At 41.2% G+C, this 18,486-nt stretch overlaps 1 protein-coding gene across 1 annotated transcript in view; it reads right to left on the bottom strand.

The window, feature by feature from the left end:
* PGM5 (phosphoglucomutase 5) overlaps positions 1-18,486 on the bottom strand; it is a 183,172-nt gene that overhangs the window by 140,826 nt on the left and 23,860 nt on the right. Inside the window, exons 3-6 of the mRNA XM_049633448.1 lie at positions 15,244-15,390; positions 11,391-11,516; positions 7,400-7,590; positions 6,652-6,806 (exon numbers count right to left, since the gene is read on the bottom strand). Of these exons, the coding sequence (XP_049489405.1) occupies positions 6,652-6,806; positions 7,400-7,590; positions 11,391-11,516; positions 15,244-15,390 (619 nt within the window). The remainder of the gene's footprint in view (positions 1-6,651; positions 6,807-7,399; positions 7,591-11,390; positions 11,517-15,243; positions 15,391-18,486) is intronic.

Here is an 18,486-nt window from a genome sequence, read left to right as displayed (position 1 = left end):
TTTCTTAATTTGTCCATACTTCTGCATGAAGTTATTAACTTACTATTAATAAATTCTCGTTAGTAATCCCCCTTTCAAGGACGCCATCTCTTTTCTGCCTTGACCCTGATGAAATTAGTTTTCGGGAGTTTCAGGGGAATAGCTCCTGTGATAAAGGGATTTCCGCTCCCCTTTCTTTTTCCTTTTATTTTAATACAAGATAGACTTGAACATATTTATCTGCTGAAGCAAAATAATTCCCATCATTCCGTATCAGAAACAATGTGTGGAAGACTGAATAATTAGGCATTAGCTCAGATCACTCTCTCTCCCATTACTGAGGTGCATCATGACTGATCTAAGAAACAGAAGAGCACAGATTTAAAGAAGGCAGTAAAGACCAAGACCGTTGTAGATGAGGCGATAATTGCATACTTACAGGATTAACACTGTCTGGATTGCAACAACCCACTGAATACGTTCAAGAGAAAGCTACAGTACATATTTCAGATCGGGGACTGGCAACAAATATCTGTAGACTACCTTCTGAAAAATAAGCATTTTCACGTGTATCATGGACTATTTCTAATGCCAGCATCATAGCCGGGTCAAGCTGCATGTTTCTAATTTTGGCCCTACCCATAACCTCCTCGGAGAGTTCTCGCCTGGCTCTCCCATCTAAACGGCATTCTCCTTACCCGCCAATTATTACCGAGCCAAGTGCGTTTCCCATGAGCATGTGTTACCATTTGTATTTATATTTTTTCTTTACTTCTTATGGCTTGTCTTCTCCGTCAGGCTAGAAGCTCCCCCACGGCAAGGTACCATGTCTAGGACACCAAAGGCCCTTTATAAATAATTCTTGGGGTGCCTGGGTGGCTCAGTCGGTTAAGCGTCTGACTCTTGATTTTGGCTCAGGTCATGATCTCACAGATGTGAGATCAAGCCCCACGTCGGGCACTGCACTGAGTTGGGAGCCTGCTTAAGATTTTCTCTCCCTCTCCCTGTACCTCCCCCACTTTCCCTCTCTCTCTCTCTCTCTCTCTCTCTCAAAACAACTAATGTTTAAGTGAGTAAATGGTGAACAGCAAGGGTGGCACAAATAGCCAACAGAAGGTAGAGGAGGATGAATTCTCTGCACCACCACATTTATGGGTGGTGGACCCTACATGGCCTCTCTTGTAGTCAAAACACACTTTTCAGTCCTGGATCCCTCGCAGTGTATTCAAGGATGCTGGCTTTGTGTGAGGCTGTAAATATCTCTAATGAGAAGGGCTCACGTCTGCGTGTGTTTGCCTTGTTTTGCACGGCATTCGGCACCGTCCCAAGCACAGATGGGCTCTGCGTAAATATTAGTGAAGGATGATGACACTGAAGCTTATTTAATACTTCTGCATAGGGTGGAGACAGGTCTCGGGCCACAAATATACTTTGAATGTGCTTTACTTCTCGAATCATTGGAACCAAAACGATTTCATCAACAGAGAGTCATCTGCGGCTACAAATCAGACACATTCAGAATGACAACGCCCCAAAAGAATGCCATTTTCAAGGCTGAAACCGTATTATTCCGGGGTCAATGGAATCCTTGTTTTAGTGACACTGGAAGAGTAGAAATTAAAGACATTGAAACTCTTCCCTCGGGGAACAACAATTATCTGTGAACAATGAAATCTGGCCTGAATAATTCATCAGTTTCGAGGGTCCAGGCCTTCCCCTTATTCTGGAATGCCAAGAGTTTAGGCAAGTGCATCATTTAATAGGTCTCAGCTACTCAGTTGTCATTCTTCCTGGTCCTGGCACTTATGGGCACATTCCAATGATTTTATTCATTTAAAAAAAAAAAAACAACTATATGGCAAACCTTGCCCAAGACAAAAATTTGAAACTGTATTTATTTCACCTAAGAAGAAAGGAGCTCATTAAGTATCCATCATGAGAATCCACCTGGGAACTGCACAGCAGATCAAATACCCAAAACAAATCACCACGTCAGAGCCCCACAGAATTCTGGATCCCAACCAGCAAGCATGAATAATCCTTTTAAATGGTCACTTACATATCAGAACAGGCCCTTTGTGAAATGTCTAAGCAAGGCCTCTGCTTTCTGACTGAAACAGAGTTTTATGGGGATGGAGGGGAGCAAGTGAAATCAAGAACCACCGGGAAATATCCGGGAGAAAAGAGGACACATGGTTTTTGTTGCCAGAATAAAACCTGCCTCTCCCGGCCAGGGTTTGGGAAGTTGCTGGCTATCCCCCAGGAGAGTTGGGCAATATTCTGAACTAGCTTCTCAGGGACCATCTTGATCCAGGAGTAGTTACCGGGCAGATGCAATCGCAAACCAGAAGACCTAGTTTCAAATCCTGGGTCGCTTTCTGATTAGCTGTATAACCGTGTACAAGTCACTTCACCTCTCTGATACTTGGTTCACCATCTTTAAGACGGCGAGAGTAATGCCTACCCAATTACCCACTAAATTTGTGCAAAGATCAAGTGAAATCAAATGTACGGAAGTTCTTTCTAAATTATAAGATGATGTACAAGTGCAAGGTGATATTATCAAATACACTCCCATAGTATTAAGTAACCTACATAGCAATCAGGATCCTGTAATTACACGCTGAGCCCTCAGTGTTTAAAGATGGCTCCATTTTGCCTTGTTCTCTACAGTTTTATTGAATCCTTTTGTTCCCCCCCCCCCCGCCCCCGCCTTTAAGGAAGGATATAAGCAAAGGTAAATGGGAAAGAATGTGGAATAATACACCCTCTTCTTTGGTACTGCTAGGCACTGAGTTGAGATTATCATCATGGGCTTGATATCAATATCCCCTGAGGGAGAGAAGTAAAATGGGGGGCATCCAAGAGACTCTTCCCGGTGGAAGAATCCAAGCTCAAGTGACAAAAAAATCAGTTGTATTTCTAATTGCTAGCAGCAAACAACTGGAAAATTAAACTTACAAACCTCTTCCACTTATAATAGCATCAAAACATAGAAAATTTTACTCAGAAATGAATTTAACAAAAATAGTGTGAGACCTCTACAGTAAAGGATAAAACATACATAACAGAAGTTAAACTACAAAGTATGTAAGAGAAATTAAAGACTACTAAGTAAAGAGAGAGATAAACCACATTTGTGAACTGGAAATTTCAATATTAGTAAAATGCAATTCTTCTCAGATTATTCTATAGATTCTACCCATTCCTCAAACCCTAAGAGGCTTTGGTAGAAATTGACAAGCTGATTTTAAAATGAGTATAGATGGGGCACCTGGGTGGCTCAGTCAGTTGAGCGTCCGACTTCAGCTCAGGTCATGATCTCACGGTTCGTGAGTTTGAGCCCCACGTCAGGCTCTGTGCTGACGGCTCAGAGCCTGGAGCCTGCTTCAGATTCTGTGCCTCCCTCTCTCTCTGCCCCTCCCCCACTCATATTCTGTCTCCCTCTCTTTCTCAAAAATAAATAAAAACATTAAAAAAAATAAATAAAATAAAATGGGTATAGAAATGCAAAGGACCAAGGCTATATCATTTTTCTAACTTGGCCAAGAAGAAAAAATACTGGGGGGATTCCCCTGATTTCAATACCTACTTTAAAAGTTTAATAATCAAGACAGTGTAATATTGGCATAAGAATAGGCAAAAAGATCAATGAGACAAAATAGAGAATCCTGAAACAGACCCAAACAGATATGGTCAACTTTTTTTTTTTAACAAGGCACCAAGGGGAAAGAAAATTGTTTTTCAATGAGCAAGGCTGACACAACAGGACATAGGGGAGAAGTTAGCCTTGACCTCTGCCTTCAACCCACACAAAAATTAATTCAAAATCATCGTAGACTGAAATGTGAAGAGTAAAACTACAACGATTCTAGAAGAAGACATAGGGAAGACATCTTTCTGACCTTCGGGTAAGCAAATATTTCCTGTAGAGGACAAAAAGTATAAACTAACTATACAAGAAAGTATTAATAAACTAAACTTCATCAAAATTTAAGGGGCGCCCGGGTGGCTCAGTTGGTTAAGCATCCCACTTCAGCCCAGGTTATGATTTCACGGTTCGTGAGTTCAAGCCCTGAATCAGGCTCTGTGCTGACAGCTCACAGCCTGAAACCTGCTTCAGGTTCTGTGTCTCCCTCTCTCTGACCCTCCCCTGCTCGCACTCTGTCTCTCTCTCTTTCTCAAAAGTAAAAAACATTAAAAACATTTTTTTTTTAATTTAAAACTTCTGAGCTAAATGGGGGATGGACATTAAGAAGGGCCCCTGTTGGGATGAGCCCTGGGTGTTGTATGTAAGCAAAAAATCTCTGGGTCCTACTCCGGAAAAAAATACTACACTGTATGTTAACTGACTTGAATCTAAATAAATAAACTTTAAAAAAAATCAAAACTTCAGCTCATCAAAAGGCACCATTAAAATATGAAAAGCCAAGCAACAGGCAGGGAGGAAATATTTGCAATACATATATCTGACAAAAAAAAAACATGATCCAGACTCTATAAAGAACTTCTATAAATCAATAACAAAAGATAACCTAATTTTTTAAATGAACAGATACAATTAGCATATGAAAATGAGCTCAACATCACTAGTTACTACAATGATGCAAATCTAAACCAAAAGAAAAGAGAAAATTTCAAAACGCAGAAGGACCCCTTGGCAGGAGTCTCCCAGGACATGAATGTGTATTGGGGGCTTTTGTTTTAAGGACTACAGTATCTTTCTGACTTGAAGCCTGTGCAAAGGGCTTTCCCCCTCACCCTTCATCAGAATGAAACCACAAATAACCAGCTACTTGTAGGAACAGACAGCAAAGACTCAAGGACACTGGAGACTCAGAGTGACTTCAGTTCAAGAGATGTCTGTCCACCCCACCCCAGCAGATCTTGCTTTTGGTTTCTCTCTGCTAAAAGATCTGCTTCTCAACAAGCTGCTGACTCAACCAGGGTCTTGACACAAGGACTGCTCTTGGAGTCAAAGGGTACAAAGATTCCTAGGATAGAAGCAACAGAGGACTGGTTTCTCTAGAGGATACTGAACCAAATAGGGATTAAACTGTGTCCTACATACACCTGCTCAGGCAAGAGAAACAAAAGCAAAACTACATTGTTGGGACTACACCCAAAGAAAAGCTCTTGCACAGCAAAGGCAACTGGTAACAGAATAAAAAGGCAATGGACTGAATGGGAGAAGGTATTTGCAAACGATATATACAATGAGGGATCAATATTCAAAAGATATAAAAAACTTACACAACTCAACACACAAAAAAACCCCACAAATAATCTAATTAAAAGTGGGCAGGAGGGGCACCCCGGTGGCTCAGTCAGTTAGGTGTCCGGCTTCGGCTCAGGTCATGATCTCACAGTTGGCGAGTTCGAGCCCCACACTGGGCTCTGGGCTGACAGCTCAGAGCCTGGAGCCTGCTTGGGATTCTGTCTGTCTGTTGTCTGTCTATTTCTCTCTCTCTGCCCCTCCCCCACTTCAACTCTGTTTCTCCTTCTCAAAAATGAATAAACATTAAAAAAAACAAAAGTGGGCAGAAGACCTAAACAGACATTTTTCCAAAGAAGACATACAGATGGCCACAGACACATGAAAAGATGCCCAACATCACGGATCATCGTGGAAATGTAAATCAAAACCACAATGAGATGTCACTTCACATCTATGAGAATGGCTAGAATAAAAAAGACATGAAAAAACAATTGTTGTGGAGGATGTGGAGAAAAAGGAACCCTTGCACACTGTTGGTGGGAAGGTCAATTAATACAGATACCGTGGAAAATGGTACGAAGGGCTCTCAAAAAATTAAAAATACAATTACCATATGATCCAGTAATTCCACTACTGGGTGTTTACTCATAGAAAATGAAAACACTAACTTGAAACGATATCTGTACCCCTTTATTTACTGCAGCATTATTTATAATAGATAGCCAAGATACAGAAACAACCCAAGTGTCCTTCCAGAGATGAAAGGATAAAGAAGAAAGGGCATATATGTAAATGGAATATTCCTCAGCTGTTAAATACAATGTGATATAATGCTAAGTGAAATAAGTCAATTGAAGAAAAACAAATACCACAGGATTTCACTCATAGGTGGAATTTAAGAAACAAACCAAAAAAAAAAGAAAGAGAGACAAACAAACAAACAAAAAAACCAGACTCTTAAAAACAGAGAACGAACTGGTGGTTGCCAGAGGGCAGGTAGGTGGGGGGATGGGTGAAAGGGGTGAAGGGGATTGAGAGTATACTTATTTATGATGAGCACTGAGTAATATATATAATTGTTGAATCACATTGTGGACCTGAAACTAATATACCACTATATGTTAATTACACTTCAATTAAAAAAAAAAAAAAAGGAAATGATACTTTGCACTCACTGGAATTGCCAAAGTAGAAGAGACTGACAAAAAAGAATGAGACACAGGGATCGGATACATCCGTCAAGTTCCCGCAGCTAAGCAGCGGCAGAACCGGGAATCCAGTTCAGGCCACCTGATGCTTCCCGTCCCTATCAAGCACACTACACGCGTCTCTAAGTTCCCACACTTCCATCAGTTCCCGCCGGAGTAGGGGAGAATGAGGGACAGTTACCCACAAAGGGGACAGTGACGTCAGAAGCGTACCGTAACATTTTCCACGGTGACATCCTTGCTTACCTGTCCAGGGCCGTGCTGGTGGGCATACTCCTCCCAAACCCTCGCACCCCCATCTGCCGGAAATATGGAATGCAAGAGAGGTTGGCAGCAATGATGGCCAGGGAGTCAGAAGGGCTCACAAAGAAGCCATTCTGGCCGAGGATCATATAACGGTCCTGTCGGAAAGAATGTGTGAAAACGATGAGACAGAGCCATCTGCTGCTAGCAGCCCGTTCCCACCAGCAGCACAAGCTTCTTTACTGCCATCCTATATTTAAACAACCTCAAACAACTTGAATGAGGCTACAGGGGGCATGAGAAACCTTTTAAATTCCTGAGTCCTGGAGGGCCCGTGATCTTGGCCAGCTAGGAATGTGTTCAACCTGGTGAACTGTGGATGACGACCTTGAGCTTCCGTAGCCCCCGTGTACACTTTCCCCAAAACACAATGGAGAACGAGAGTTATTGCTGAAAGAGCTGTTGCCTTCACGCGGCGCTTTCAACAAGACCAACCATACAGAAACATTTATTGCATGAATTTTTTTTTTAAGACATAACCTTTTTTCACAGCATAAGGGTAACCTAGAACTAAGAAAAGCAAAAGCTATTTAATTGCAATATGGAAGAGCGTTAAACGGAAGAATAGATGCAGAGCCCAGTTAAGGTTCAAATGCGCCATATGTCAACAGGCCCCAGGAATTCTCTGGCTTCCAGGGGCGGGCTTATTACATGGTAAAAGGGTCAGCAGGCAGAGAACTTTCCTACTTACCCCATCAGCATCAAATGCCGCTCCAAATCCATATTCTCCTCCTTTCATAGCTTCCAGAAGGGTTGTTGCGTATGTCAGGTTCGGGTCAGGATGCTGCCCCCCGAAATCTTCCAGGGGGACACAGTTTATTGCAGAATTGGCTGGGGCTCCCAGCTCATCACACAGGACTTTTCTCACATAGGGTCCCATAACTGAAAAGAGATACATGCAGCAATATGAAATCTTTAAAGAAACCCCCAAATGTCTTCTATCCTGGGTAAAACAAGAAGGGCAATTTAAGAGCACAGAATAAATAAATTCGCCAAGCTTTTTCAAGACACAACACAGAGTAATACTTCAGCTGACATTCATTGAGCACCTAATATGTGCCAATGACTATGCTGGGCAGTTACATAATATTTTTCTCCAAAACTTTTCTAATATGTTGCCAGAAAGAAATCAACTGCTTAATAATGATCCATTGTGTGCAGCTTTTTATGTACTGAAAACTTGAGCTAAATATATACAAAAGCACTAAAAGGCTCCAACGATGTTCTTTGTCTCTGCAATCACTTTGACTCTGTCAAGTATATAATTAGACACTGTAAACCACTGTAGCATATAAAATGAAGCATATTTTACAAAAAAAGTGCTAAGGGATGGTGTTTTCCAGTTCAACACACATTTATGGAGTGCCTACCATGGAATCCCAATGTTAAGAAAGGAAGGCATCATTGGGGCGCCTGGGTGGCTCAGTCAGTTAAGCATCCGACTTCAGTCCATCTCATGATCTCACGGTTCATGAGTTTGAGCCCCACGTCGGGCTCTGTGCTGACAGCTCGGAGCCTGGAGCCTGTTTGGATTCTGTGTCTCCCTCTCTCTCTGCCCTTCCCCCACTCATGCTCACACTGTACCTCTGTCAAAAATAAAAATGAAAAAAAACTTAAAAAAAAAGTGGGGCACCTGGGTGGCTCAGTCGGTTGAGCGTCTGACTTCGGCTCAGGTCATGATCTCGCAGTTCACAAGTTCGAGCCCCACATCAGGCTCTGGGCTGACAGCTCAGAGCCTGGAGCCTGCTTTGGAGTCTGTGTCTCCCTCTCTCTGCTCCTCTCCCGCTCATTCTCTCTCTCTCTCTCTCTCTCTCTCTCTCTCTCTCAGAAATAAAGAAACTTTAAAAAAAATTATAATAGAAAAAAAAAAAAAGAATGGAAGGCAACATATTCAAGGGATGCAAAGCACACAGTCCCTACATTACTGGGCTCTTAAAGCAGGGGTGGGATGAGTGAAATCGACAGGTGAGTGAAGGCAATAGTAAGACTGATGCTATTCAATGTATATTTATGAAATAATTAGATCTAACGGCTTAGGAGAAGAAACAACCACAGGTAAGGTTTCAAGAAGGAGGTAGCATTTCCAAGAAGACTTGAAGAAAGAATATAGAGATGGGGACTGGGGATGTCATCCAAATGGAAATAATATTACAAACAAGGGAATAGAGCCAGAGCACACACATACAGCACATCTGGGGACCAGCCTGCAATCCTCTTGGCTGAAATATATGTAAAGCATTGCTTTCCATTTATTTTCCACTGATAAGATGCAAACGTCAAATAGTGAACATCTTTTGACTTTGCATTTTAGGTTTCCTTTGGAGAACCAATCCTTTTCCCATCTCAGTTCTTATAATACAGACATGGCTAAATTCCATTTCCCCCAAGGCTGAGAAGGTGACCTAGATGTGCCCAATCAATGCCCTCCATCCACAGTGATTGATTCAGAGATGGACATATAGTACAACCTAGGCAATGAGGCTCAAAACCAGCTATATTATTCAAACTATTTAGAAAGAGAAGCTGTATTCCCTCTAGGCCAGATAATGAATGCTAGGGCAAGAACCTGAAAGATCTTTTTCTGGGGAATATGATTGGCCCAATAAGAAAGAACTAAACAGCCCACACAAATGACCTGAGAGTAAAGCCCATGGAGGACGAGCTCCACACATGAGCTCCGATCTCCCAATAAAATTTTTAGTGCCTCATTCTTAAACATGCCAGACAGCCAAGGATCACCAAACTTTTGGAAAATGCAATTAACATGAGACCAAAACAAAAAGCATAAAGAACAACCTGGAGGAAACAGAAACTATAAGGAGAAGAAAAATTTTTAAATATATACCAGCAATATTTTAACAGAGATTAATAAGATATGATAAAATGGCTAAAATTAAAAAGACTGAGAATACCAAGTGAGGACATGGAAAAAGTGAAGCCCTCATACACTGATGGTGGTGCAAATGGCACAGACACTTTGGGTAACAGTTTGGCGGTTTCTTATAAAGAGAAATATGCACTTGTCCTATGACTCAGAAATCTCAGATCTAAGACAAATGAAATCAAGTAACGCATAAAGAAGTGTTCACAAATGTTTATAGGAACTTTGTAGAAGCCAAAACCTAGAAATAACCCTAACTATATCAACTGGTGAATAAATAAACAAACTGTGGTTCATCCATACAATGGAATCCTACTCATTGGTAACAAGGAACCACTCCTGATATACACAACACCACGAACCTGTCTCCAAAACTTTACGTGCGTGAAAGAAGCCTAAAATAAAGGGGTATATATTTTGTGCTTCTGTTTACATGGCTTTCCGTAAAAGGCAAAATTATAGGGGCAAAAGCAGATGAGTGATTTCCAGGAGCTATGGGTTAGGATAAGGGGTATGATTACAAAGTACCACAAGGTAATTTTCTAGAGTGGGGGAAATTCTCTATATCTTGATTGTCATAGTCATCACATGACTATATATTTTTGTCAAACTTCATCAAACTGTATGCCTAAAAGGTCAGTTTTACCACGTATAAATCAGTAAACCTGACATTTAAAAAATATGGCACTCATGAAACATGAATAGGTCCACTATTTTTTAAAAGAGATTATTTGGAAATGAAAAAACAGTTTTTGGAAATTAGAAATATGATAGTGGAACTGAAAAACTTAATGGGAGGGCTTAGAAAAAAAGTTGAGGAAATCTCCCAGAAAGCACAAAACAAAGAAAAGGAAAATAGGGGTGGCGGGGGAGGTGTAGAGGAGAGAATAGGAAAACTAAAGAATCAGTCCCTTAGGTCTAATACCTAAACAATAACCATTCTGGAAGGAAAGGAAAGAGAAAATAATAGAGGAAATCATTCAAGAAGTAATTTAAGAAAATGTTCCAGAATTAAAGGATACAAGTTTCCAGATTAAGAGGATCTCCCAAGTACCCAGCACAATAGAAGAAAATAGTCCCACATTAAGACTCATCAGTACAAAAGGTAGGAACAGTAATGATGAGCCAAAGACCCTAAAAGCCTCCAGAGAAGAAAAAGCAAAGATTTCATACCTGGATTAAAAATCAGAATAGCATCAGATTTCTCAAATTCAATACAATTGGCTATAAGGCAATGGAGCAATGCCCTCAAACTTCTGAAGGAAAGTAATATCCATCTTAAATTTCTATTTCTAGACAAATAAATATCCCATGAGAACAAGAAGAAAAAAAAGGTATTTTCAGATATGCAATGACTCAACACATTCAGCTCCCATCAGGTTTCTCTCCGAGCTCCTGAAGAATCTGTTCCTCCAAAACAAGGAGGTAAATCACAAAAGTGGAAGACAAAGGAAGTGGAAATAAGGAGAGTCAACACGAGAAAGGGGTAAAGAGAATCACTAGAATGATGATAAGGACAACAACTCAGAGAGCAACCAGTGCAGAGGGGAGCACATCAGAGATCTCCAGGAACATGAAGTGAAAAGATATAGATCCTGGGAGAGTATGGGGATTAAGAGTTATGATAGTGTAGACACCGGATGCCAATCTTACCAAAATGATATAATTAGTGTATCTGAACACACACACATTGTGTGAATATCCCTGAACCCAATCTTCCTCATAATCTCAGAAAGCCAACGTGGGTAAAGGCCTCTTCAACATTTCTTGGCCACCAATTGGGAGAAGACCACGAACTTACCCCCGTGCATCGCATCAACTCGGATCTTCAGTTGGCCGGGCCCTGTCAGCAAACTCTTGATGGCATTAAAGTCAAAGATGGTCCGAAGGAGGTTGAGATAGATATCTACTGGGTCCACTATCTCCACTAAGGATAGAAAAGCAAAAGGAAACGTCAATGACCGTACCCATGAAGTATACCTGGGAACGAAAAGAAGAATCTCTACCCTAAAAGCATGAAGTTCCGATCACAGTTCCATCAGAACCCTACACATCATGTGGGAAGCCAAGCGCCCATTTGTAGGCTAAGTCACAAATTAAGGCACAATCAAGGTCCTACACACTTTTCAGGCCATTATTGGGTATAAATAGTACAAGTTATACGGCCTTCTTTGCACATGAAAAATCAACCACAAAATAAAGTCGTTCGGATAAAAACTACGCCCTCTTATCCCACCATCTTTCTCACACCTCCTCCCCCAAAAATGCACACACCTCAATGCTAAGAGGCACCTGGGCACACCCTGTTCCTCTCCTGTGGGGGTTAGCCAAACAATGACTCAGCAGGCTTGGAACAAATCAAGGAGTGACTTCAGTGATCCCTATTTTCTAAATGCCTTTGTGACCACCAAATCCAGGGTTGGAATTGGTGATGAAGGATAGATTCTTGAGTTTGTGTGAAGTCTCTCGTGTGCCCAGTCCAGTCCCAATTTCAGGGTGAATGCCAGATACTTAGAAATCCTCGTTAAACACGAATGTTCCTCAATGTCTGTTACCACCCGATGACCAGGAATCCAAAACTAGTCTTTTCCAGTTATTTGACAGATACACAAAACCCAAAATACATTACATTTTTCAAACTTGGCCATCAGCATGTAATTAACACTGAGAAAGTACTTTCCCTAGAATAGTAAATATTTGACTCTTTAGGCACTAAAATTTGTCCATAAGCCCTGCTTTTAAACTCATACTTATGTTGAAATGTATGGATGTTGCCTTTCAAATTTTTCAAATTCTGAAATATTAAACCTGGTAAGATATTATCAATCCGTCTTTAATAATTTTCAGTAAATCCAGGCATAACATTTAATGGATAGAATTTAAAAATATTTTTTAGTGTTTTATTTATTTTCAAGAGAGATAGAGAGTGCGTGCAGGGCAGGGACAGAGAGAGAGGGGAACAGAAGATCTGAAGTGGGCTCTGTGCTGAGAGCAGCAAGCCCAACGTGGGGCTCGAACTCACAAACTGTGACATTGTGGCCTGAGCCGAAGTCAGATGCTCAACTGAATGAGCCACCCAGGCACCCCTAATGGATGGAATTTTAATATTCTATATGAAACTGTCTCATCATCTTTTCAAATACAAATCTAAAAATATTTTTCCTTGCACTTAAATCAATGTAGTATGCGTGCCCTTTCGTATATACTGTAATTAGTTTTTAATGAACACAAAATGGTTTGTGTTCACTAAAAAGTAATCCTTTGGGGCGCCCGGGTGGCTCAGTCGGTTAAGTGTCCAACTTCGGCTCAGGTCATGATCTCACGCTCCGTGAGTTTGAGTCCCGCGTCAGGCTCTGTGCTGACAGCTCGGAGCCTGGAGCCTGCTTCAGATTCTTTGTCTCCCTCTCTCTCTGCCCCTCCCCTGCTCATGTTCTGTCTCTGTCTCAAAAATAAATAAAAACATTAAAAAAATTTTTTTAAGTAATCCTTTGACATGAGGGGGATATTAATTTGTACAATAATGACTAAGTAATTACTAATTAATCTGTACAATAATGACTAAGTAATGACTAATCTTTTGACGTGAGGGGGATATTAATTTGCACAATAAATCAAGGATTTATATGAAATGTAGACCTAAAAATGGTTAAGACAGTAAAGTTTACGTTATGTATATTCTACCACAATAAAAAAAAATAATTTATAAAACAAAAGGTTATGTCCTAAATACGTGAGAAGTCTTACTCACTCTATAAGATATGAGAATATTTTTGGCAGCTTCATTCCGGTTCTTTAATTCTTGAACCGCTTGCCCAGATATACTTGGTATTCATAGCAGATAACACATGGTAAACAGAAATGTAAAAAACAAGGAAGTAGAATCCAGTGAAAACTGAAAGTTCGCGTCAAGTAGTTCACGCTCTTGACCCTTTAAGGGGAAATGCCAAGGAATGAACGTGTTTCCAATTAACTCAAGCCTTGCTCAACATTTAAAGCAGCAAGAACACAGCACATAGATCATCCCAAACACTCATCCCCAAATTCTTCTTGGAAGCCAAGGAATTCTTCTGCCCACCTCCTGGTATCTGGAGCATTGGAGAAAACTCAGCAAACTAGCAATGGGGCTGCAGCAACTGCCTGACTCTGAGCTCACCAAAGACACGGGGGTCTCTGGAACAACCATAAAAATCGTGAAAGAACCAAAAATCAATAAATCAATAACAACTTCTTCCTGACGGTAACGCCTGGTTTTTCCCAGTCACTTCCTCGTCCAGTTTTCCCAAATGTATGTACGCAAGCATGTTTAAATCATTTTGTTTCACGTAATCCATCTCTTGTCGATAGTTGTCAAGACATCGCGTGCGCGTGTGTGTGCGTGTGCATGCTCCCAGCTAGATTTACAAAAGGAGGCACACGGCTTCCAGTATCACGTGGCTTTCAGTCAATGTCTGCCGATTGGCTAAGCAAGCAGTGGACTCAAAATCCTTCAAGAAAAAGGCAGTCCTGGGGCGCCTGGGTGGCTCAGTCGGTTAAGCGTCCGACTTCGGCTCAGGTCACGATCTCACGGTATGACTTCGAGCCCCGCGTCGGGCTCTGTGCTGACTGCTCAGAGCCTGGAGCCTGTTTCAGATTCTGTGTCTCCCTCTCTCTCTGACCCTCCCTCGTTCATGCCCTGTCTCTCTCTCTCTCAAAAATAAATAAACGTTAAAAAAATTAAAAAAATAAAAAAATTTAAAAAAATTTAAAAAAAGGGCAGCCGTGTTAGCTTAACAGTGTGACCCCGCAACAGTCCATTTCAAGGTTTTCTCTGTCCCACAAATGCCATGTGCCTGTCAGCCAGGCATTTCATGCTTTTAGCTAAGTCAACTAAAGACAACACCTTAACACAAACTGTATTCAAGCTTATAGGGCACTAAAGGAGTAAATAGTTGGCTTTATCGCTAATTGTATGCCTTCTAGGCAAAAGCAGTAAGATAAAAGAGAGGGGAATAATATGCGTATATATGATATTGATGGTATTATACGGTTCAATATTAACCCACAAATTTAAAGGTTATAATCTGAGTACTCCAGAAGTTTTAGTCACTCTACGGTATAGGATATTTGGGGCAATTTCATTCTGTTCTTCGCCTAACTCCATTCAGTACTTACTGAGTTCCTTTGTAAAATCTCCTCACACAGTACTTGCTATAGAATAGGTGATTACTTGTGCATCGAATCAAGTTGAATGGCATGGTTCTGGCTTGGAAAAGAAATGCCTACCTTCCATGGGCCATTTTAAGAACCCCACTACCTTGTTGAGTCTCTCCTCAACTGTTTAAGGCATTCCAGCATCTTCGCCTTAATTGATTAGAAAAGCAAAGACATGTTTTGGCAATTGACAGACTATCCTTGGAACGCTGTAACGGAGTCAGTCATGACATTTTTCCTCTACTGAAAGTGATCTTGGGTTTAGAAAGTCATTTTCGAAAGTTGCCAGTTCTGAAGATCTTGGCTGCTCTGACTTCTCGGTGCACCACAGTCGTGGTACATCTATTTCTCAAACATCAACCCCCAAATGGACAATCCAAACGCTTTAACGTGTGCCCTCCCCTGCAGAAGATAGAGTCACCCCCATTCACGGAGCTATTCTTTTTCAAAATATAATCTATTACCTCTGAATGGCTTGAATTTGTTCTCCAGGTCAAATTCTTGTCTTCCAAGCCGAGATAGGTCGATTCGAAGATCAGGACATATGGCGTACTCCTCAATTGTCTTGCTGATCTGATAGATTTTGTCGGAGACCACATCTGGGGCAGGACCTAACACGTGAAAATAGCGCATCACCCAAAAGAAATTTTTTAAAAGGTGTCTGCAGTTTCGATCAGAGATATGTCATCTCCTTCACCGCCAAGCAAAAGAAAGGTGCGTTTGTTCTCCAAACAGTGGACAAACAGTTCACAGTTCGGTTAGCCTCTGTATTCCTTATGCTGTATTCATCCATGATGGAGGAAATTTGGTCAGCCTCACCTGTTCTACATAGGCTAATAACCCACGTTTGTTTGTCTGAATCCGCTTCTGAGTAATGATACATCTTCCCTAAAAATAGTTTCACACCTGCTAGGGAGACCCGGTTATGTAATCTGCTTTATTCAGGATATGAGACATCAATGGGATATGCACTTGACACAAGTGAGGGATCCCAGATTTAAACTGCAGCCTCCTAAGTGCATCTAGAGAAAGAAAGTATGGCTTCTACTCCCAGGTCTGCTGCCTTGTTGAGGCAGCTCTTACCAGGGTCAACTATTTCCCCCAACTCGTGCTCTCTAGTGACTTCCAAGTTTTTAAAAGGAGGTTAAAGCGGGGTGCCTGGGTGGCTCAGTCGGTTAAGCTTCTGACTCCTGGTTTCGGCTCAGGTCACGATCTCATGGTTTTGTGGGTTTGAGCCCCGAATCGGGCTCTGCACTGGCAGCACAGCCTGTGCTTGGGATTCTCCGTCTCCCTCTTTCTCTGCCCCTCCCCCACTCACTCTGCCTCTCTCAAAATAAATAAATAAAGTTAAAAACTTTTTTAAATAGGGGCGCCTGGGTGGCTCAGTCGGTTAAGCGTCCGACTGCGGCTCAGGTCATGATCTCACAGTTCGTGGGTTCGAGCCCCGCATCGGGGCTCTGTGCTGACAGCTCGGAGCCTGGAGCCTGCTTCGGATTCTGTGTCTCCCTCTCTCTCTGCCCCTCCCCTGCTCGTGCTCTGTCTCTCTCTCTCCTTCAAAAATAAATAAATAAATAAATAAATAAAACATTAAAAAAAATTTTTTTTAACATTTAAAAAATTTAAAAAAAACTTTTTTAAATAAATGGAATGAGGTTTAAACAAAAAATATTTGATCCGTTTCCTTACAAGATCAAAAGGACAATTAGGTTGTGATACACTTTAAATGAATAGAAAATCAACAATTCGTCCTCTTTCTGTTTTTCTTTCTTTTTAATTTTTACATCTTAATGCAAGTCACTTTAGATTTTTTTGCAACAAGTTTGGGAAATCAAATGAGTACACTCAATCAAATGAGTACACTGAGATCTAAAATATAAACGATAGACAATAGATGGGTTGTGTATGAATTACCCAACTATATTGTAACTTTCAACTGACGAGAAATCTAGAAATAATTTCTTTTCTATCCTAATCCTTACAGCTACGCTGTCTAATACAATAGCCAGCTCTGTCCCTCACTTTTAAACAGTCCGAATTTCAATGACAAAGCACACCTGTTTCCAAAAGGAAAACAGCTTCTAGAATGTTGGTTTTCTATGATGCCTATCAGCCACTCACATTGTTACCCTCACTGTTCATCAGCAACCTCTGTAGCCGCTGACAACTTCCAAGTTCCTTGACGTCATCTACTCCGATGACTTTTCCTCTTTTTAGCCAATGGCTGGCAGGGTCATACCTGAAGTATTGTTGTCGCTTGAAATCCTTTCAAAAATATCAAATTGGGTTGCCCTCAGCCCATAAATTCCTTATCTGCCAACCACCCTACTCTGTACCTCTGCTGAACCTGCTCATTCCTATACTAATGCTCGTCATCACCTGATTAATCACAGGCCAGTGGTCCATTCTAGTTTCCGTGGTCTCTTATCCCAGGCAAGACCCTCTGGTCCACCATTTGAGCCATACCTTTGTTAGCATAATAACATGAGCCAACCTGTACTGAAACTTACATACACTGCATTTCACACTTTATATGGAATTGGGCACTCACAAAAAGCAGATGAAGGAAGAATTCTTATTATCCTCATTTTCCAAATGGGGAAACTGAAATTTGAAGAAGGGGGGAGACCCTTAACCAAGGTCCCATCGCTGGTAATTAACAGAGGCTGGATTTTGAACCCTAATAGTCCGATGGCAGCTCAGATATCCGTAATGAGTACAAGCCCCCCCCGAGGCCGTGCCAAGCCCACGCTGCCATTCCCCAACCCTGGGACATTGCCATCACCTTCCCCCACTGCTGCCATTCCCAGACTCCCACACATTGCTGGGGGCAGTTACAAAATAACACCGACTGCTTGCCCCTAAGAATGAGGCTGCTTCACTGCACAACTTCCTATGAATTCTCAACAAATTTTCCAGAGTACCTTTTACAAAATATGTTCCAAGTCCCTTCTTTATCCTTGTCCCATGATCTGAGCAGGCAACCTTTCTTCTTACTTTCTTTTTGCACAGATCTAGGAACTATTTCCCCAGACTTCCATTCTGCACCCCTCAGAGTTGCTTCCTTCCTCATTTCCTTGCCTTCTTATTCAAATGTTCTGCCCTCTTCTCCGAATCTAGGCTCTGATTGAGTGCCACAGCTTACTGATTCTGTGACATGGCGTTAAGTTTTTGAAACCATTTTATTCCTCAGTCACTTCATAGGGCTGTTAGGAGGATTAAGGGAGACAATGCATGTAAAGGTCGGACTATGGTGCCCGGCACATGGTAAGATTCAAAAAACATCCAGTATTTTTATTACTGATTCCATTTCCCCTCTAGCATCTTCCCCTATACTTAAAAACATGCTCACAATGGTCCTGTGCTCTAAATCCATTTTAAAAGCAACATAGTTCCAGGGACGCCTGGGGGGTTCAGTTAGTTAAGCATCAGACTCTTGATTTCGGCTCAGGTCATGATCTCCCTCCCCATCATGAGTTCAAGCCCCGCGTTGGGCTCTGCACTGAGCATGGAGCCTCCTTGGGGTTCTCTCTCTCCGCCCTTCCTGCTGCTTATGCTCTGTCTCTCAAAATAAATAAATAAACACAAAATAAGATAAGATAAAATAAGAAGATAAAATAAGATAAAATAAAGTAAGATAAAATAAGATAAAATAAAATAAAGTAAAATAAAATAAAATAAAATAAAATAAAATAAAATAAAATAAAATA

Source organism: Panthera uncia, chromosome D4 (genome assembly GCF_023721935.1).
Source record: "Panthera uncia isolate 11264 chromosome D4, Puncia_PCG_1.0, whole genome shotgun sequence".
Taxonomy (NCBI): domain Eukaryota; kingdom Metazoa; phylum Chordata; class Mammalia; order Carnivora; family Felidae; genus Panthera; species Panthera uncia.
The sequence above is the reverse complement of the archived record's forward strand: the minus strand, read 5'-3'. Positions and strand labels throughout refer to the sequence as shown.